The sequence below is a fragment of the Anabrus simplex genome, chromosome 1, assembly GCF_040414725.1.
Source record: "Anabrus simplex isolate iqAnaSimp1 chromosome 1, ASM4041472v1, whole genome shotgun sequence".
NCBI classification, from domain to species: Eukaryota; Metazoa; Arthropoda; class Insecta; order Orthoptera; family Tettigoniidae; genus Anabrus; species Anabrus simplex.
Genome location: NC_090265.1, coordinates 33371164 through 33393087, shown reverse-complemented (window position 1 = coordinate 33393087; position 21924 = coordinate 33371164). Strand labels below are relative to the sequence as shown.

At 38.0% G+C, this 21924-nt stretch overlaps 1 protein-coding gene across 1 annotated transcript; it reads left to right on the top strand.

The window, feature by feature from the left end:
* Positions 1-1082: 1082 nt before the first annotated feature.
* LOC136860391 (F-box and leucine-rich repeat protein 13) lies at positions 1083-20774 on the top strand. Its single transcript, XM_067138754.2, has 2 exons — positions 1083-1239; positions 13640-20774. The coding sequence occupies exon 2, from the start codon at positions 13649-13651 to the stop codon at positions 15131-15133; it is 1485 nt and encodes a 494-aa protein (XP_066994855.2). The 5' UTR covers positions 1083-1239; positions 13640-13648; the 3' UTR covers positions 15134-20774.
* The last annotated feature ends 1150 nt before the right edge of the window (positions 20775-21924 follow it).

The window sequence follows — 21924 nt, the reverse complement described above, 5'->3', positions numbered from 1 at the left end:
TGTACAACATGTATTGGTTCTATGCAAAACAATACAGAGGAGGACCTAACAAGTCTAGAAGAATACTTTAACGCATCCAACTATCTTATTTATCCATCGAGTGAATTATTATTGACGTTTTCTCATGTAGAGGAAGTTGTGAGAATTATTAGTGTATAAGAAGCATATGGGGTGAAATATTTCAAGAATGCCTGGATAGTTTACCTTCAATTACTGTTTCTTATAGACTTGCGTGCTGTACTGAACATGCTCAGGACTTGGTACCAAAATTAATTTTTCATTACATACGATGCCGATTTTAATTCCGAACAAAAGAAGTACGGAAAGAAATGCAAGCTTGTACGACCGCAAAACATACCCGGAAAATGTCCAAGGTGTCCAGTTAACTGACTGATGGGGTGAAGTGCTGATAAGATTCATTATTTTGAGCATAATTTAACTTAAGTAGTTATGTAGGAATTACATATGTATGACATACCGGTACGTAACATCATGTGGGTGCCTGCAGAGTTTTAATGTGTTTATATTACGTAGCATGTACCGGTACACTATAACAGTCGAACATGTGTTTTTTTTTTTAAGGTTATAGCTGATAATTGCAACTGAGTTTGATTTTGTGGTGAATTAATGAAATAGCTCTATACACACATACCCTTTTAACATATTCGTTAAGACACTGACGAACCAATTTCAGAAGTAATGTCATTAAATCATTACTAAATGTAAAATATTTCCTACGAATTTGTCACATATTACTTTCAAAACAAGGAACACTATAATCTTAATTTGCACGAAACACAGATCGCACACGAACACAGTCAACGGTCGGTAAAGAAAATGCACATTCCTGAAACATAACAATAATAAACACACGGTTTTAAATTATTTATTTAAACGATAAATTCCGAATTAAGTCACATCAGATCTCATTTAAAATCACATGGTCAGGGACAGCTGATCCCTGTTTACCTACACCAGCGCCGCGTAGCGTAGGAACATATCAAACAGCAGAAGTCGTCACACTATGTACTTCTATTCGTGTACTCCTTTATTGAAATTGTGTGCGTGTGTACAACTAGTACAAATATAATACAGTATTGTGTCTGGGTGAAATAATGAGCCCAAATCAACTTCACGAACAGAACAGAACAGGTCATGTGTGGACTTGTCAAACCATCAATGCGACCAAATACACGCCCTCCACTATAGTGTATTGGCTTTGAGTTGTATGCTTTGCAGGTTGGTTTGTATATTTACTTTACTGATTTAATTAATCCACCTCTTCCTAACAGTATAAATCATACCTAGGGCCCTCGGAACACCACAACTTTCATCGCCTAAGTATTGGTTATGTCATGTGCATCATTGCTGCTTTTAGAGGTTAAAAAGAGCGTTTAGGTGGTTTTACATGAGAAGAATCGTCTTTTCCCGAAAAAAAGGAAGAACGTACCGTAGTGTTTTATTTAGCTTAGATTTGTTAATGTATTCCTAGTCGTGATACAGCTACGGGTGTTTTATTGTGTTCAAGTTTATAAGACTTACGTTGCTTTACGGGAGCGAAAGCTGGGTGGACTCAGGATATTTTATTCATAAGTTAGAAGTAACAGACATGAAAGCGAGAATGATTGCTGGTTCAAACAGGTGGTAACAATGTCGGGAGGGTACTCGGAAGGAGGAGATAAAGGCTAAGTTAGGAATAAACTCGATGGATGAAGCTGTGCGTATAAACCGGCTTTGGTGGTGGGGTCATTTGAGACGAATGGAGGAGGGTGGGTTACCTATATGATTTTTCATAAAAGTTAAATCCTGATGTAAACAAGGCATGTCCACACCTCAGCCAAAGAAAGAGTTGTGATTCGCTGAGCGTGTAGTATCGACCTCGTGTTCGAACATACAGTGCTGCGCATATGACCTAAAATAGACAAGGAACAGTTTTTGAACTGTGTGATACTAAACGGAGGAGTTTGAAGGGTGATGTACTGCTGAAGGTTAGGGCCTACGTTATTTATTTATTCATTCATTTCTGAATATTAAAGAAAGCTATCGTAGGCTAGAGCACAAAATTACACACGTAGGAAGGTTTATCTTAGGACAGCTGTTTGAAATGTCCACCCGGTAGACTGTAACCTAATAGAATACCAACTTTCGAGTTGAAATGTATATCTCTTATCTTGTAGAGTTCCTATCCTGATAGAGCACATAGCACGATTGGACATGTCAGACGGAACTGTTGGATAAGTCTGTAACAACATCTATCGAAAAGAAACAACTCAAAGACAAGAAACACAGGCAGTTGCAGTCTTAACAAAGTAAGAAGACCATGCATACTGTATATGCTTACCTTTCTTAGTTGTCCTGCAGGGGCTCAATTCCTTCCATATCACACGATGTATCTCCTTCATTTTCATTACTGTCACTGTCTGATGAGTCGCTGCTACTCTGGCCGCTATCAGTGATGATAAATCTCTCGACAATTTCATCTGTTAGGCCATCTAGCTCCCACATCTGGTCTTCTTCTTTCGTTGCATTTCTAATGCAGTCTTTCCAGTTATCTGCTGTCACATTTTCAAGGGCTGTGCAAAGTAGAGCTCGTACGTCTTGTAGCTTGAAGGTCGAGTTGTTTCTCGCAACGTAACCCTTCACTTGACTCCATATCTGTTCAATGGGATTCAGAGTGCAATGGTAGGTTGGAAGTCGTAGCACGCAGTGGCCCGCTTTCTGTGCTCTTTCGTCGCAAATATATCTCGCACTGACCTCACCCGTTCAATGAGTTCTGCTTTGACCATATCGGCCTTGTATTCTATTTGGTGACTGTCGAGCCAAGCAATGATCTGGTCTTTCCGCATTGCCATTGTAGGGATTCGTTCCACTTTAACAGAATGGTAAGATGCATTGTCCATTACAATCACGCTTCCGGGTTCGAGTTTCAGTAGGATAGACGAAAACCACGATAGAAAACGTGACCTGTCATTTCTTCATGATACTCTCGTGTTGTTTTAGATTCAAACACGAGAGCTCCACCTTCCACAAAACCAGAGTCGCTACCTACATGAACAATGATAAGCCTTTTGCCTTTCCCAGTCGGCTGCTTCAGGCCGGTTGAAAGTCCAGAAACAAAAGCCTGTTTCTTGGATTTAATAGTGGAATCAACCCATACTTTCAAAGTTACGTGTCCTTCGTTAAGCCACGTTTCATCCAAGTAATAAATTTTGCGACCTTCTGCACAATATTTCCTAATTTCACGCAAATACTTCCGTCTCCACAATACAATATCCTCCCTATCCATTAACACAGGTTTACGTTCTCTTTTAACAAACTGGAACCCTATGTCCTTTACAATGTAGTTAAACTGAAGGTGGGTAAAGTTTTATCTTTATTCACACTGTCTAATACTTTGCATAAAGTAGTACTTCTCGACTCTTTGAGGTCGTTTACGTTCCTTTCCCGGTGTTGTTAATTTTCCTGTCCCTCTAAACTGTGTCCGCATGTTATGAACCGAACTAGCCGACACACCACACAACTCTGCACTGAGTTTCTCTACCTCTTTTACGGCTAAACCTGTATTCTGTTCACTTATTTTATTAAAAACATTCACAACGCACTGCCTATGGTCATTTCTGAGCGGTTTTCCTCTTTTGTGCTTCACTACACGCGATGGTCCTACCTCTTGCTCCATTTCTCTCACTATGAATACTGACACTGACAGCTGCTGCAAGATGCAACATCTTACCTCCACGCTGTACAGCTTGGGACTTTCCCTCACTATGAGAAGACTTCCCGCATTACACCACGCCTTCTGCCTTCATATCTCATTATTTAATCACAGTTTTATTTTTTTTAAAAACGTATAGATGTATACCAGTATATATGACAACCATATTTTAATTTGATTACTTACTCTTTCAGACTCTCTAAATGTAATAAACTAAGATAAAATTAAATTAATGCAACATACTAATTTTCTTCAAGCTCGCATACAGTCGAGTGAGTGCGACGGTTGCTTCTCCAATCAACTACGTATATGTCCACGTGCAGAGCCAAGGTGCTCTGCCTATTTGTTTACATCAGGATTAAACTCTCATGAAAAATCATATAGGAGAATAATGGACTCTGTTATGGAGGGTAAGAGAAATAGAGGGAGACTAAGTGGTATGTTCCGAGCTGTCTTCGGAGAAATGGCGTGGAATGACATTAGTAGACGAATAAGTTTGAGTGGCGTCTTTAAAAGTAGGAAAGATCTCAATATGAAGATAAAGTTGGAATTCAAGAGGACAAATTGGGAAAATATTCATTCATAGGAAGGGGATTTAGAGATTGGAATAACTTACCGAGGGAGATGTTCAATAAATTTCCAATTTCTTTGAAATCATTTAAGAAAAGGCTAGGAAAACAACAGTTAGGGAATCTGCCACCTGGGCGACTGCCCTAAACGCAGATCAGTATTGATTGATTGAGACCAAGACGATGATGGTTAAACTCAGTTTCTAACGATTTAAAGATAAGAGGTATAGAAGTAAATGAGGCCACAGCACTATTTGCAAATAGATGATTGTAGCGACGTTTAGTAAATTCACAGAGGCTTGCAAACTGAATGCTGAAAGGCATAACGGTCTATAATGATAATGTATGTACATTCTAGTAATTGTTACTTTCTAGTAATTGATATTCATCCCACGGAAGAAGAAAGGGGGAAAAACTAATGATAACTTTTTCAGTGGTTCTATTACAGCAGAACCAGTAGCTTCACCAGTTCTGGATCAGGGACATATTTTATGTCTCCAGTACTTTCAGTTACATCATACTTATCCCAATATTGTTTCGTAAAATTAATCTCGGGTATTCCTTCAAGTGCTCATGTAGAACATATTTTCAGTAAATGCAAAGATGTATTCCCCGAAAGAGGTCGGGGCTTAGCGATGTGAATTTTAAGAATCAATATTTTACCCCCTGTGGGTGGGGAAAGCAGACGAAGAATACACCCACTTTATCTCCTGCATGTCGTAAGAGGCGACCTAGGGATGATCCGATTAGAACCATGAGAGTACTTGTAATCAGTACCACCACGCGGGGAACACCATGGGTCGCTTTTACTTGCGCCTAGTACCACTATGTTAGATACGCACTAGGTTTGTGATTAGTAGCGACAGTGTGTGAATCAGGATGTGGGTATTACAGCACCTGTGATTCGTACCCCTATATGAGCGACAACATGGAATTAACGACACCATGGTTTTGCCTTACCTATGCTCAGTTCCCACTATGTGAGGAATACTACGGGATAGTAAGAGTCCCTGTGGTTAGTCCACTTATGTGAGGAACGCCATAGGTTTGCGTTGCCTGTAAATAGCGCTGCAATGTGCAAAACACCATAGGTCTGTGTTAAATGCGCTCATTACACTACCTGTGAATAGTACCATACTGTGTGGAATAGCGCGAGTTTACGCTACTTTTGATTAGTACCGCAACATGACAAACAGCATGGTTCTACTTTCCTAGCGATAAATACCGTTATGAGGGGCCGGTGGCCTGGATTTTGGACCCGTTTCAACTATAAGTATAATCGATTCAGCATCGTGCTATAGAAGCAGTCCCTTGGTCAGTAATACTATTGTTTTGTGCCAGCTTCTGTGCATGTGAGGCACTGTGGGTCGGATCCACTGATTGTTTTAAATTCCTATTCATATCGGTTGTTAATATAAGGAAAGATCTTCATTGGGGTAATCACATAAATGGGATTGTAAATAAAGGGTACAGATCTCTGCACATGGTTATGAGGGTGTTTAGGGGTTGTAGTAAGGATGTAAAGGAGAGTGCATATAAGTCTCTGGTAAGAGTATGGTTCCAGTGTATGGGACCCTCACAGGGATTACCTGATTCAAGAACTGGAAAAAATCCAAAGAAAAGCAGCTTGATTTGTTCTGGGTGATTTCCGACAAAAGAGTAGCGTTACAAAAATGTTGCAAAGTTTGGGCTGGGTAGAATGGAGAGAAAGAAGGAGAGCTGCTCGACTAAGTGGTGTGTTTCAACAACAATAAAAATGTTTTAATTTAATCCACCTATTCAATACTTTTATTTTCACTTATAGTGGTTACATAAATAGACTCTCAGTTAAATGGGACATGTTGGGTTGCCCTCAATTAAGGGTATCTTCAGCCTAAAAACAATCATCAAGAGTACAACTAATATTAAAAGTGGAAGCTAAAAGTTTAGCCAGTTATTAAAATTCGGGACATAAAAATGTGAAAAATGATACAATATATAAAGATGCTAATGGAAACACTGTCAATGATTAAACTATAATCTTGTCGGAGACTAAAACTTCTTCCATTAAAATTCCAATTAAAACAATTCATTTAAAATGTTAGTGGAAAACCAAAGTCGTAATAATATAAAGCCAACGACATGAGGGCATGAACACAAGCATAAACATGATTGTCATAAATACAATATGTCCAAGGCCGCTGATGAAATTCGTGAGTATAAAGTGAGACAGAATCATCAGTTGAAAAATTGTAAGTGGCCCTTAGCACCAGTAGGTATTACTATTGGCTGGAACATTGCCAGGAAATGTCAGTAGATACTGAAATAATGTTTTCTGTAAGACAGGGAAAAGATGAATAAGAAGATGAACGTTAGGAGAGAATTCGGATTACATAAATTGAAACAGATGAGGACTTACATGTTAGTTGAAAGTTGTTATCTACTGTTGTGTTGGTTGCTGTCCTTCTGTTGGTTCTGAGTCTGGTGTTGTAACTGTGCTGCAGAGATGGCAGTGAACTCAGAGGGGAAGGAATAGGGGAGTGTGGGAGGAGAGGATGGGTGGAGTCAATTGTGACGAGGCTGACAAAGGGGCGGAGTCAACCGTATTGTTGAAAGTAGGCCTAATATCTGTAGGTATGGGAGGAGTATTAGAGTAAGAAGAATTAAATATATTAGGTATCCTAAATTTATTCGAACTAACTGACTTTAATAATTTCGGCATTCATTCATGTAACATACTTTTACTGTCCGCGGTTTCATTAAGATTCTATTGCTTATTGTATGTCTGATCTAAATAGATATATAAACTTTCTAATTCGTTCAACATTCTCCCTTTTTGTATGTTTCTAATTATCACTAGGTCTTTCTTTATGGATTCAAATCTGTGACCAGTCTCCCTCATACGCAAACTCATCGCTGAGTATTTCCTATGTTTTTTCACGTTAACATGTTCCATGTATCTTGTCATAGTCTGTCCAACATATGAAAAATTACACTGAGTACATTTGAATCTGTATACTCCTGATCCCAAATAACGATTTTTATCATAATTAACTTTTTTATGATTAAAGAATATGGACTGGTTAGTATTAGTAGTTCTAAAAGCTATATTAAAATTATGTTTCTTGAATACGTTAGTAATCTGGTGTATAGCTGAATTATTAAAAGTGAATGTTGCATACTCAGGTTTTTTTTGTTTTTTTTTCTGGTTTCAGATTTGTGGATAACTTGTTCTTAATTTTATTGATTTATTGATTAATTTGTTGATCATTTCTATTTTGAAACCATTTTTTTAGTGAGGTACCTAATATAATTTAATTCTTTCTTCAAATTCTTTGGAGATAGAGGGATGCTAAGTGCTCTATAAATCAGACTGTAAAAATATGCTTGTTTGTGTGAATTTGGGTATAAAGAAAAATTGTTTATAGTTGTAGATGATTGTATCGGTTTTCTAAATATTTGGAAATCAAAAGTGTTTACCTTACGCGTAACTGTTACATCTAGAAATTCTTCCCTCTACGCAAAAGTGGAACTTACATCTACAACTTTCTAGAAGCATATACGTAGTTATATATGTCAATCGTGCAACAGAGGAGCAACTGCCAACCTGACTATCTCATCAAGAGTTTTTACTGTGACTTCACAAGATTTTACTTGTCATTGTGAACACTTCTGTTACTTTTATCATTATTCGCAAATACGTTTTTTTCACTTTTATCTGTCATTCCACCACCATCCCATCCTTTTAGATCCTCTCATTTCTCCATACTATTTTTATCACTATGTCTTTTACTGTTGTAATTTGGCTAGGCTGATGATGGTCCACAGTGGACCGAAACTAGTACCTTTTAATGTCATTATAATGTTTTTGTAAAAACATCACATGATTTTTTAGTATTGAGTAGGTGGAATATTAAAAAAAATTTGTATTTACTTTAAACATCTATAAAATTCAATCAGTTATCGAGTTCGTCCTCTTTTGTGAATTTCATATTAGGTTCGATTTCATTTAACTTATTTAAGATTTCTTCACTATTAGTGACATCTTTGTTTATGATTACAAACGTATCATCTACATCTCTCAACCATAAATAAATTCCTTTAATTTTTGCTATTATTTCATTGTGTTCGATTGAATCCATAAATATGTCGGCAAGGATGCCCGATATTGGGTCACCCATTGCTAATCCATTCTGTTTATAAATATTATTGTTAAATGAGAAGTAATTATTGTCTAATACGAAATTTAACAATCTAGTGAATTCTTCTACTTCCATTTTACTAAGATTACTGTGTTTACAAATATTATCATGAATGATATTAACAGTTTTATCTGTCGGAATATTCGGGAACATATTCACTAGTCATACGGACACATCATCTGGTTTGGACGCACGCCAAATTTAAGCAAAATGTCACACAAGTCAAGGGAATTTCTTAAAGTTTGTTTATTATTAAAAGTGTAATATCTTTTCAAACAATTGTGAATGTATTTAGAGACCTTATATGTGGCAGAATTCTGGCAATTGATAATCGGACGAATTGAAATACTTTTTTTATGTATTTTGGGCAAAGCTCTAGTTTCTGGGAACCTAGGATTCATATTGACAAGTTTTAATTGTTCATATTGGCTGCACGATATATGTCATATAGCTATAAGCTTGCATTCAGGAGACAGTGAGTTCAAACCCTGCTATTGGCAGACCTGAAGATGGTTTTCTGTAGTTTCCCATTTTCACACCAGGCAATTGCTGGGGCCGTAATGAAGGCCACTGTCGCTTCCTTCCTGCTACTAGCTGTTTCCTATCCCATCGTTGTCATAAGACCAATCTGTGTCGGTGATATGTAAAGCACATTTAAAAAAAAGGCCCACAATTATAAAAGATTTGAGGATGCATTTTTCATATGAATACTCGTTGCTGTATTCCAAGAATATGCAATGTTCCAGCAGTAAAATTAAGTTTAATAGAAGGTCTAATACAGCAAGCAATACAATACAAATAGTGCAAGGGTTTCTTTCAGTAACTGCTAGGTTCTTCAGTCTGCTGAAACTTATTTTGGCACATCTGTAAATTTATTACCCAACTCCCCCGATTTAAGCGTGAGACTCCCTATATTTGATCCTTCCTCCCTCTCTCCTGATCACAGATTCTTATCTCCCGATTTTGAAAGCAGATTTAGTATTCCTGTATTTTTTGAAAATCCCAGAATTTTCCTCGTTCTTTAAGTAACTGGAGAGAATTGATGTTTCAGTGGGCACTGGCAAGACAGATGCGAACAGCTGGTGGTGTTCTTAAATATGGCAGAATCTCTAATGTAATGTTTTTTATTTTATCATTTCCACTTAGCAGTGCCGACTGTAAGTATTCTTTAGCATATTTACGAGGTCAAATCTAAGTTCAGATCAAAACTTCCCAAAAAAGAATTCTGGAAAAAATGTAACCCCAAAGCCAGTTCAGCAAGGCCAGTGCTTTGAGCATAAATCTGTTCAGAAATTTATGAAGAGTCATGTGTTCTATAGTTGGGCTCACGAGAGTTAAAGTCTGACGTTTAGCGCCACTGGCGAGATAAAGTTGACTAACGCTGCTCGAGAATGGTCTGTTGCTATGGTAACGATAACAGAGATGCCACATTTAAGGAAGTTATTGCCACGTGGGTTGGCTTGCTCTCAGTTGCTTTTGTGATATCATTCAGAGTGCTACTCTGTTAGTTGTTGCTGGCTTATATAATTATTTTTGTGTTTTTTTCCTGAATATTTTGTTTTAGTTTATTTTTTTGTAAGTTAATCAGTGGCTAGTTGTACAGTTCTGCTCTCTATTTAACATGTGCATTAGTTGAGTTTATTGTCAGTTTAGTGATTATGAAATCTCATATTTATTGGCAATGACGTGTTCTATCTTAAATACTGGAATTATTAGCACGAGCTTAGGAATGGGTCAAATTTTATTAAATTGCGTTAGGTCGTCATGTTTTATTAAATATTCAGCCTGTATGAAAGGGTGAAATGCTGCAGAGGGAGGTAACTATGATAATGCAGCAGACTTAATGGTTATGACTCAAACTCTCGTAGGCCCAACTATAAAGCTCAGATACATGCAGTATTTATAATAAATAAGAGAAAGTACATAGTTGAGTAGTATAATGTGTTAAATATCCTTCAAAGTTATGTAATCAATGATGTGTCGTAACAAATCAGTCAGTCACTACTGATCTGCATTTAGGGCAGTAGCCCAAGTGGCAGATTCCCTATCTGTTGTTTTCCTAGCCTTTCCTTAAATTATCGCAAAGAAATTGGAAATTTATTGAATATCTCCCGTGGTAAGTTATTCCAATACCTAACTCACCTTCCTATAAACGAATATTTGCCCCAATTTGTCCTCTTGAATTCCAGGTTTATCTTCATATTATGATCTTTCCTACTTATAAAGACACCACTCAAACATATTCGTCTACTGATGTCATTCCACGCCATCTCTCCACTGACAGCTCAGAACATACTACCTATGATAAAGATGTTGATTCCCATAGGGAACCTGAAATATTTGTCCCGAATGAGTACATTTATAATACCAATATAAATGGCCCGTTATTGGACGTTATAAATTTTCCAGCTGTCCAATAACGGACCATTTATATTGGTTTTACAAACCACTTAGTCAAGCAGCTCGTCTCTTTTCTCCAAAGTTTTCCCAGCCCAAACTTTGCAACTTTTTAAAACGCTATTCTTTTGTTGGAAATCACTCAGAACTAATCGAGCTGCTTTTCTTTGGATTTTTTCCAGTTCTTGAATCAAGTAACCTGGTGAGGGTCCGATACACTGGAACCATACTCTAGTTGGGGTCTTACCAGAGACTTATATGCCTTCTCCTTTACATCCTTACTACAACCCCTAAATACCCTCATAACCATGTGCAGGGATCTGTACCCTTTATTAACAATCATATTTATGTGATCACCCCAATGAAAATCTTTCCTTATATTAACACCTAGGTACTTACAGTGATCCCCAAAAGGAACTTTCAACCCATCAACGCAGTAATTAAAACTGAGAGGACTTTTCCTATTTGTGAAACTCACAACCTGACTTTTAACCCCATTTATCATCATATCATTGCCTACTGTCCTTCTCACAATATTATCGAGGTTCTTTTGCAGTTGTTTACAGTCTTGTAACTTATTTATTAGGACTCTGTATATAATATCATCTGCAAACAGCCTTATCTCTGATTCCACTTCTTTACTCATATCGTTTATATATATAAGAAAACATAAAGGTCCGATAATACTGCCTTGAGGAATTCCCCCCTTAATTATTACAGGGTCAGATAAAGCTTCTCCTACTCTAATTCTCTGAGTTGTATTTTCTAGAAATAGAGCTACCCATTCAGTCACTCTTTTTTCTAGTCCAATTGCACTCATTTTTGCCAGTAGTCTCCCATGATCTACCCTATCGAATGCCTTAGGCCAATTGCAATACAGTCCATTTGACCTGAATCCAGGATATCTGCTATATCTTGCTGGAATCCTACAAGTTGAGTTTCAGTGGAATAACCTTTTCTAAACCCAAACTGCCTTCCGTCAAACCAGTTATTAATTTCGCAAACATGTCTAATATAATCAGAAAGAATGCCTTCCCAAAGCTTACATGCAACGCATGTCAAACTTACTGGCCTGTAATTTTCAGCTTTATGTCTATCACCCTTTCCTTTATTCACAGGGGCTACTATAGCAACTCGCCATTCATTTGATATAGCTCCTTCGACCAAACAATAATCAAATAAGTACTTCAGATATGGTACTATATCCCAACCCATTGTCTTTAGTGTATCCCCAGAAATCTTATCAATTCCAACTGCTTTTCTAGTTTTCAACTTTTGTATCTTACTGTAAATGTCATTGTTATCATATGTAAGTTTTAATACTTCTTTAGCATTAGTCATCTCCTCTATCTGGACATGTAACCAACAATCTTTACATACTGCTGACTGAATACTTCTGCCTTTTGAAGATCCTCGCATACACACTTCCCTTGTTCATTATGATTCCTGGAATATCCTTCTTGGAACCTGTTTCTCCCTTGCATGCATACCTATACATAATCTTCCATTTTTCACTAAAATTTGTATGACCACCAATTATGCTTGCCATCATGTTATCCTTAGCGTATGTCTGGATATGCTGGAAAAAAAAATTATTTTTGACTTTTGAAAGTTTGTACGTCTGAATTCATAAACTACCAGCATGAAAACATATGGTAACAGTATTAAACATAAAAGAAGAAACAGCTTAATTAAAATAGAATGACATGATTCGTTCTTGAAAGAACATCATCAGATTCTATGTAATCACACTCAGTTATTTAGAAAAGTATAAGCATTTAGAAACTACGCTAGAGTGGAAAGGAACAGAACTTTTTTAAGATAAGTTCCAGATTTTCAAGTTCATAAGTATTTAAACATAAATGTTTATACTTTTCTAAATAATTGAGTGTGATTTGATAGAATCTGACAATGTTCTTTTAAGAACAAAACATGTCGTTCTGTTTTAATTAAGTTGTTTCTCTTTCAGGTTTTAATACTGTTACTTCATGTTTTCGTGCAGGTAGTTTATAATAAATTTAAGTTTCGGCAGACTAATGAACCCAAGTTATAAAATAACTGAGTCGAAATGAAATAGTTTCAAATATTACAAAAGAGTGTAAGGTACATTAATGGAGTGCTGTGAAAAGACTGTGTCGGTGCGACGTAAAGCAACTAGCAAAAAAAAAAGAAACACAAAACTCACAAACTGTAGATGCATTCCTACTTGGAAAATAATTTTAAGTCCTTCTGCATATCTGCTATGGATGCATATTTATTTTGCTTCTCTCACCTTCTTAAGACGATCCATACATGAAATAATTTCATGAGCTTCTGTTGTTTCCATTGCTTCATCCTCATCCATGTTTGATGCAATAGTAGCAGCAGTTGCAGACTGAACAAGACCCTCAGCATCTACGGATGAAGCCTTCGTGAACACATTGCCATCAGGTGACTCGAAGTCTGCTGCACATCACCAAATTGTTTGAGAAGTTTGGAAAGTTCAGATTTAGCAGTTTCATTTTCGCATTCATCATTTCTGAAACAGTGTCCATGTCTTATATAGAAATGGTTTGCATAATTATTTAGTTATGTCTGTATCTGTTACTGAGAATGTCTAATGTTCAGAAGCAATTTTTCCATATATGCCTATGTATTTCTGCTGGGGATTAAAAAAATGTTATCTAGAATAACTTGCCGTTCAGAAGTGCCTATTGGAACTTTCACTGTATGTTATTTTGCATTAACCTTGAATGATAATTACAAGATTTTTCCTCTTTCTGTTTTTCTTTTTGTTGTAGATCCTCAGTATGGATTATACCACAAATATCAATGATTTACCTGATGACGTCCTCGTGGAAATATTCTCTTATCTGACATTTTCTGATTTAATACAGTCAGCACAAAAAGTTTGTGAGCGTTGGAGGTTTGTTGCTCAGTACAGTGAGTTATGGAGGACTTTGTGTTATGCTCCACATGGTAAGGAAACAGATGATCACATAGCCATTGTACTTCAGCAGACACCGAAGCTGGAGATCCTCAGTCTCAAATTGAGACCAGTGGGTCACTCAGTTCTTTATGGTGCCCTCAACTATTGTCCTAAACTGAAGAGAGTGGAATTCAGTGGACGTCAGAGATTGAATGCAAAATTTTTAAGGAATATGCTTCAGAAATGTCCAAGCATTGAATATTTACACCTTCCTAATGAAGTGCTTAATAAAATGCAGTGCTCAGAAGTTATAGCTTGTTTTGCAAACCTGAAAACTCTTGTAGTTGGGAAGTATGGACATTGGGATTATCCAGCAGTGCTCAAACCTTTAGGTGATGGCTGCCCTGCACTTCAACATTTGGACTTGGTGAAGGAGATGCATACTCACAATGACCTAGGATATTTTCTTGAAAAGAAAAAGGACCAGCTGGTGTCACTGGCTGTCGGGTGGACAAGTGCTGACTGGATGAATACAATTCCTCTTTTGGTGGTGTGTAGGGCACTGAAGACACTACATGTAGATTCGTACTATGATTCATTTGTAAGTGATACTCAGGACATCGAAATCACACCGTACTTTGAGCCTTTCTCAAGATTAATCACTGTTACATCACTAACTCTAAGTGAACTTCATAATGTGGAATTAGATGATCTTATTAGCATATTCAGTAACAAAGCAATGAGTCAGTTAACTGAATTACGAATTATTCATTATGATCAGTACCAGGATGAAGTTGGTAAGGTCATTATTGACAACTGCCCTAACATAAAACTCTTGCACTTCAACCAGTGCTATGACTTGTCTGATAAGACTGTAGAATCTTTGTACACTCTTATGGAGTTGGAAAATTTAAGTCTCGTCTTTTCTGAACTTTTGACTGATTGTGGGATGCTGGACATTATAAAATGTGATAAACTTAAATATCTTGATCTTGGATCTTGTAATAAGTTGGAGGAGTGCACTATGAAACTAATCATGACTTTAAAGAACCTCAGGGTATTAAAACTTTCATGTTGTGATGTCAAGGGTTTACCATTCCATATGTTCCCCTCTTGTTTAAAACATTTGTCATTTCTTGACTTAAAATACTCTGTTAATGTTGACCAGAAGTCCCTTTTGGAGCTTAAAGTGATGATGCCTTCTTTATTTATAGAAGACTCTGACTGTGTCTTTGTTGATGAACTTGGCAGGGAATTTCGGAAGAGGGAAACGTCCACTACGAACTTTCAACATCGAGTTCTTCCAACTATTGATATGTCCCTCAGTGATGCTCCATTTTTGGTCAGGCTACTGGAAACTGGATAAAAGTAGACTGTGCAGATTTTCCACTGTTCAATATATAGGGCAGGCATCATCATCTGCCTGTAGGTTTGTTTTGTGGCCTGCTTTGATGAATGAACAGCAGTGTTTGTGCTTGTGCTAAGTGGATTGGTTGATGGACTGTTATAATAAGTAAAGCAAGGAAGTAGGTTGTGGTTCTGGGGAAACAACTGTAATTATGGATTTTGACGAGGGGTGGTAATTTTTCATAATAGTAATAATATCCTTATAATCTTAATACATATACTTTCACGACCACTAAATGACATTATGATAATTATTTGGAGATATTAAGTTGTGTAATATTAAATACCAGCTGACACGTTTCGATCCTGCGACCAGAATCATCTTCTGAGCAGTAACATAGCATAATGGCAACAGTCACTCCATAGTAACCAAATTCAAGATAGAAAGACCCTGTTAGAAATATAGTTCATTCCAGGGCCTGAAGAGTCACAGACAAAGATGTTGACGAGTAAACTATGGAGGGTAGCCATGATCTACTCAGTATATAGCCATCACATTTGTTAAAATTATTCGGGCGTTTAGCAATTTCTGTCGCCTCACAAATGATTCTAGGAATAAAGTGTTCCTCTTTAAAATGACAGAAGTTGCATCAAAAATTATTTGATGGTCATTATGTATGGCATGTCCGTCTCCATGGCTAAATTGTTAGCGTGCTGGCCTTTGGTCACAGGAGTCCCGGCTTCGAATCCCGGCAGGGTCGGGAATTTTAACCATCATTGGTTAATTTCTCTGGCACGGGGACTGGGTGTATGTGTTTGTTTTCATCATCATTTCATTATGACGCGCAGGTCGCCTAAGGGTATCAAATCGAAAGACCTGCACCTGGTGAGCCGAACATGTCCTCGGACACTCCCGGCACTAAAAGCCATACGCCACATCATTTCATGTATGGCATGTTCTGCCACAGCAGACTTCTCTGGCTGGCAAAGACGTAAGTGCCTGCGATGTTCGTTAACCCTTGTTGCTACCTTCCTAGATGTTTGGCCAACATAAACCGATCCACAGGAACAAGGAATCATGCATATTCCAGCGCAGTTTAAACCAATAGGGCCGATTGCAGAAACGATGACTAGTTTTAAGCCTTAGACAACGTCTAAATCGAGCACGATCTTCCATTGCATAAACAGTGTTCAGCTGATGTATAACTAGACATCGTTTAAAGTTTCAATATTGGTTTGAAAATGGAGACAGAAGTATCTTTCATGATACTCTTTGCTTGTCGCAGCCAATGAAATTCGTCTGTGCACGCCGACCGCCAGTCAGCTTTTTGTCTTCCTACACATTACTCAAATGTGGCTAAGCATGCGCATGACTTGCCCACAGATAAGAATATCGCTTTTGCTGGAAATTAAATCTCATAATATTCTCGTCATAATGTTAAGAAATATACAGAGACACTGTTTTATCTGGTTTTATTTATGACGGATTGTCACTCGCCCGGTCGCCAACGCTGCGAGCTTGTCTCCCGCCATTTACCGTCAGATTTCATTGCTACAGCATATTTATTTCCACATATTCTCTTTCGATACAGCGTCTTAGTACTTTTTCCTTTTATCAGACATACACACAAAGATCATTTTGAAAGAGAATTAAAAGTGTCTCATCGAAAGAAGTAATTACATCGCGCACAAAATACAATGTTTATATCTGCTCTGATTGGCTGTTTCTTAAACTTAACGTAAAATTAACCGCAAGAGCTTGGAGTTTGCAATCTCTTAATTTTACGGACTCGCAGTTAAGTTTACGTCGGCTCATTGTGACTGGTTCCATCAGATAACATGGCCGCAAACTTCTAAGTTAACGGTAATTTTAAGTTTACGTTACGTTTGCATTGTGAATGGGACTTAATGTTTACATTTTGTAGGGTGAAGTCGATCATGGAGTGAATATATAGGAAGAAGCCAGGACCTGCCGGGAAACGAAATCATAATATTCAATACGGTATTTGAAGAATGCTGTGGAAGAAGTAAAACAAGGGGGAAATGAGCATTAGGAAAGCCTCTGCAGCATACGGTGTACCATACTCTACCCTAAATGGTTGGATCAAAGGTAAACATGCAAAAAAGTTTGGAGGACAATCTGCATTGAACACCACAGATGAAAATTGTTTGGTGGAAGGTTTAAGTAAGTGTTCTGAGTGGGGGTTTGCTCTGAAACGTACTGATGAACGAAATGTAATCAAGTGTTCCTTAAATAGATCAGGCAGAGTAGTCAGGAAATTCAAAGACAATAAACCTGGGACAGAATAGTTTATGAATTTCATTAAAAGAAACCCAGTTCTATCTGAGAGGATGTCACAGAACATGAAGAGTGTAAGAGCAGGTGTCAACAATGACATAGTGAATTAATATTTCAACCACTTAAAGAGGATTCTCTACGAGACATACTGTACCACCAAGTAATATCATTAACGACGATGAGACAAATTTCACAGATGATCCCGGTGAATCCAAATTTATTGCCAAGAGAGGAGTAAAACACGTTGACAGAATTATGGATTCTTCGAAAACTAGTGTCAGTGTAATTGTAGCAGCTACAGCCAGTCGTGTAATATTGCCTCCATCTAAGCACATGTATCCTACTTGATTGGAGGATGGAATACCCGGAGCTGGTTACAACAGGAACAGTAGTGGTTGGTTCGATTTAGAAATGTTTGAAGGCTGGGTAGAAAGATCTTGATTCGCTATGTGAGAAAATTAGAGGGAAGGAAGGATATTTTGGAGACAATTTGTCAAGCCATTTGTCGGTATGTAATTCGTTTGTGCCAAGAGAATGACATTACTTTTATTCTTTTACCAACTAAAGCCACTCACATTTGCCAACCTCGTAATGTGGCATTTTTCGTCCTCTGAAAATAGCATGGAGGAAATGTTTCCCGGAGATTCGCTAATAGTAGCAGAAAAATGGAGTGATACACTTGTGGAACATCTGCAGCAGGCACGAAATGGAGGAACGAGACCCAATGAAAGACGTCCAGCAAGAGGAATGAGAATGAATATTGCTGCTGGTAAGGGAATAGTGGTAAATGACCTCCTTGATTCTGATGAAGAAGAACTAGTTGAGACAGCAGCATTGGAGGAATACTATGATGATGATCCTCATAATGCCGAAGATAATGAAAGTCACTCTGATGTGAATGTGAATAAAATTGCAATTCTAAACAATCAAAGTGTTGTCGAAGGTGAACTAGGCGTTTTGATGACTTCGTTGTGGTTTCATTTCCCACTGAGAAAAGAGACAGAAACTTCGTAGGATAAATTTAAAAGTAGTTGATAGTGGCTACGAGATATATCTGAAAAAAAGTGTCAAGCAAATATAATTCTCATTTTCAGATGTGCCCGATATTCAAGAAACATCTGGTAGACAAATAATAATGAAATTGTCCTCAAAAAGTTTGAAAAGGGGACGCTATATCTTTCCAAACATAGATGTCTCCAGTATTATATGATATCGCAGAATGTACAGAACTTTAATCTAAATTAAATGGGGATTTTATTTTGTGATTTCAACCTGTACAGAATGTACAGAACATTAATCTAAGTTAAATAGGGATTTTCTTTTGTGATTTATATTCCATACTTTAGAGATTAGGCCTACAGGTGTCAAATATTAGTCAAATGTAGTCATTTTTAAAATGTTAAATCTTTAATTAAATATTTTTAAAACTAAACTGATTATCGATGTCACCCCACATCATATATAAAGTGGGGTGAAGTCGATCACACTTTAGGCAGTAATAACTTCGTAATTTATTGAGATTGTCACCTTTAGAAAGATAAAGATTTTTTACATATATATACTTTGCTTTACAATTGCTTTCCTTGATTTTCATCCTGTAATATGCCAAAAACTATTTATTTTGATCGACTTCACCCCATTCTACGGTACTGCCTGCAAATGCAGTCGATTGTTAAGCTCGGATACTGAGAGTTTCGCAAGCAGCTCTGTAATATAATGTATTTGTGATCCTAATAACATTATAGATGCTGAAGGATATTTTAGTAAGTGCATTTTAATTACTATTACTGTTGGGAGAATGTAAATGACGAAACAAAATGTTCTGTGTTCAGGTACCTACGAGGGGAGTTCAATATAATTACTGTATAATGTACCGAGCTCGATAGCTGCGGTCGCTTAAGTGCGGCCAGTATCCAATTATCGGGAGATAGTGGGCTCGAGCCCCACTGTCGGCAGCCCTGAAGATGGTTTTCCGTGGTTTCCCATTTTCACATCAGGCAAATGCCGGTGTTGTACCTTAAGGCCACGCCGCTTCCTTCCAATTCCTAGGCCTTTCCTATCCCATCGTCGCCATAAGACATATTTGTGTCGGTGCGACGTAAAGCAAATAGCAAAAAAGTAGGTCCGTTTTATTGATTATTTAAATACATTATGTTATTCCCTAATCCTTTTGCTGCATTACCCTGTTTCTCAACGTAATCTCCGTTCAGTGCTACGGCCTTACGCCATCGTAATATGAGGGCTTGTATGCCTGCATGGTGCCACTCGACTGATTGATGTCGGAGCAATGTTCATAAACCCGGTTCACGTTGTTTCCGACGACGCTGAATATATATTTGTGTATGTGCGTGTGTGTTACATTCTTCTTCTGGAAGCTTAAATCAAGGAGTTGTGTACCCTTGTACTGCCTGCAAATGCAGTCGACTGTTAAGCTCAGATACCGAGAATTTCCCAAGCAGCAACATTATAGATACTGAAGGATATTTCAGTAAGTGCATTTTAATTATTATTACTGATGGGAGAATGTAAATGACAGAACAAAATGTTCAGTGTTCAGGTACCTACGAGGGGAGTTCTATACATAATGCAACATTTTATTTCTAAAATTAGGTCGGTTGTATTGGGGATTCGAATACATCATGTTATTCCCCAATCATTTTGCTGCATTACCCTATTTTTCAACGTAATAACCGTTCAGTGCTACAGCCTTACACCACCGTAGTGTGAGGGCCTGTATGCCTACATAGTACCACTCGACTGATCGATGTTGGAGCCGACATCGTGCTGCATCGATAACTTCCCCATCATCCTCTTAAGTGATTCCCGCGGAGTGCATCCTTCATAGGGCCAAACAGATGCAAGTCAGAAGGCACGAGATCCGGGCTGCACCCTGGATGAGGAAGAACAGTCTAGATCAGACAGGTTTGCTGGACCTTGTTTTGATGATGAAACCTCAGAAAACGACTCACCGTGCTTTTGTCCACTGCCAAGTCTCCGTAGACATTGTGCAAGTGCCTATGAATATCTGTGATGCCCTGGTTTTCCGCCAAAAGAAACTCAATAACTGTTCTCTGTTTGGTACGCACCTCCGTTACAGACGCTACTTTGATGGCTAGTTATAGCGCTTCCACCTATCAGAAATTAATGAAACTCACGAGACGAAGCGGGAGTATTCAAACATATCCCAAACAGGATTCCAATTTTTTTATACCGAAATTTGTTGAGAAATAAAATGTGTTGCATAATATATTGAATGCCCTTCGTATGCTGCATTATCTTCAATTGTGTCACTTAATCATGTATATGAGTTTAAGCACTGGAATGCAACAAACAAGTGTCAAATAAAGTATTTATATCATCCCGTTGGGGTCCTTCTCTCTTTCTTGTGTTTGTCCTGTGTTCCCAGCATTGTACATTTTCTGTTTCTTTCCCAGTATTTATCCGGCTTTCTTCCTTGCCTACACTTTTCCACATCAAGACTGAAGATCTGTCAGGATGGCCCCTCAATGCCGGGCTGAGTGGCTCAGATGGATGAGGCGCTGGCCTTCTGACCCCAACTTGGCAGGTTCGATTCTGGCCGAGTCCGGTGCTATTTCAAGGTGTTCAAATACGTCAGCCTCGTGTCGGTAGGTTTACTGGCACGTAAAATAAATCCTTCGGGACTAAATTGCGGCACCCTGACGTCTCCGAAAACCATAATGTAGTCAGTGGGAAGTAAAGCCAATAATATTATTATTTATTGGCCCCTCGTTGAGTGTTGATGCTCACCCTGCTGATGAAGCCCGGAAGCAGAAACGAGCTCGGCGGTCTGAGAAAAGAACAACTGGGATTGGTTAGGAAAGAGTCTAGCAATCTTAAGACTCCATTTTGTGAAGTTGTAGAGAATGTTCTTATTCTTTCATATTTGTCCTGGTCTCCTCTTCTCACACTACCTATCATTATATTTGTTAGGGTCGCGCAGCTGTGAGCTTGCATTCGGGAGATAGTGTTCTCGAACTCCTGTGTCGGCAGATCTGAAGATGTTCCCATTTTCACACCAGGCCGCTTCCTTCCCACTCCTATCCCATCGTTGCTATAAGACCTATCAGTGTCAGTACGACGTAAACCAACTTTACGAGTCGCTATTTTTGTGTCCGTATTGATAGTACAACTGTCACAATTGGTGATGAGCAACGCTCTTGCTCGAGACTCTCGAGACTGACGTCGCAGATCTCGAGACTCTCGCGAGAATCCCGATACCGATCCTCCTGTAGCGCAAGCTGTGCGACGTACCAGCAACTACGACTGTAAACTTGACAGTATATCATTGGCAGTTATTGCGTGAAATAACGTTCTCTTATGAAAACGTGTGAGCCAATACATTTTGTCAAACGCCTGGAAAAGTACTGCATGTTCAACTATGAATCCCTTAATACCATTAACTAAAGTGGAAACAGAATGTCAGTATCTTAAACTGTTCACGACTTATTTGGGGTGGACATCTTAGGTGAATAACAATGCATAATTTGTGA

What these genes read in the sequence shown, in the direction of transcription:
- LOC136860391 (XM_067138754.2), top strand. Translation starts at nt 13,649, where the DNA reads ATGGATTATACCACAAATATCAATGATTTACCTGATGACGTCCTCGTG.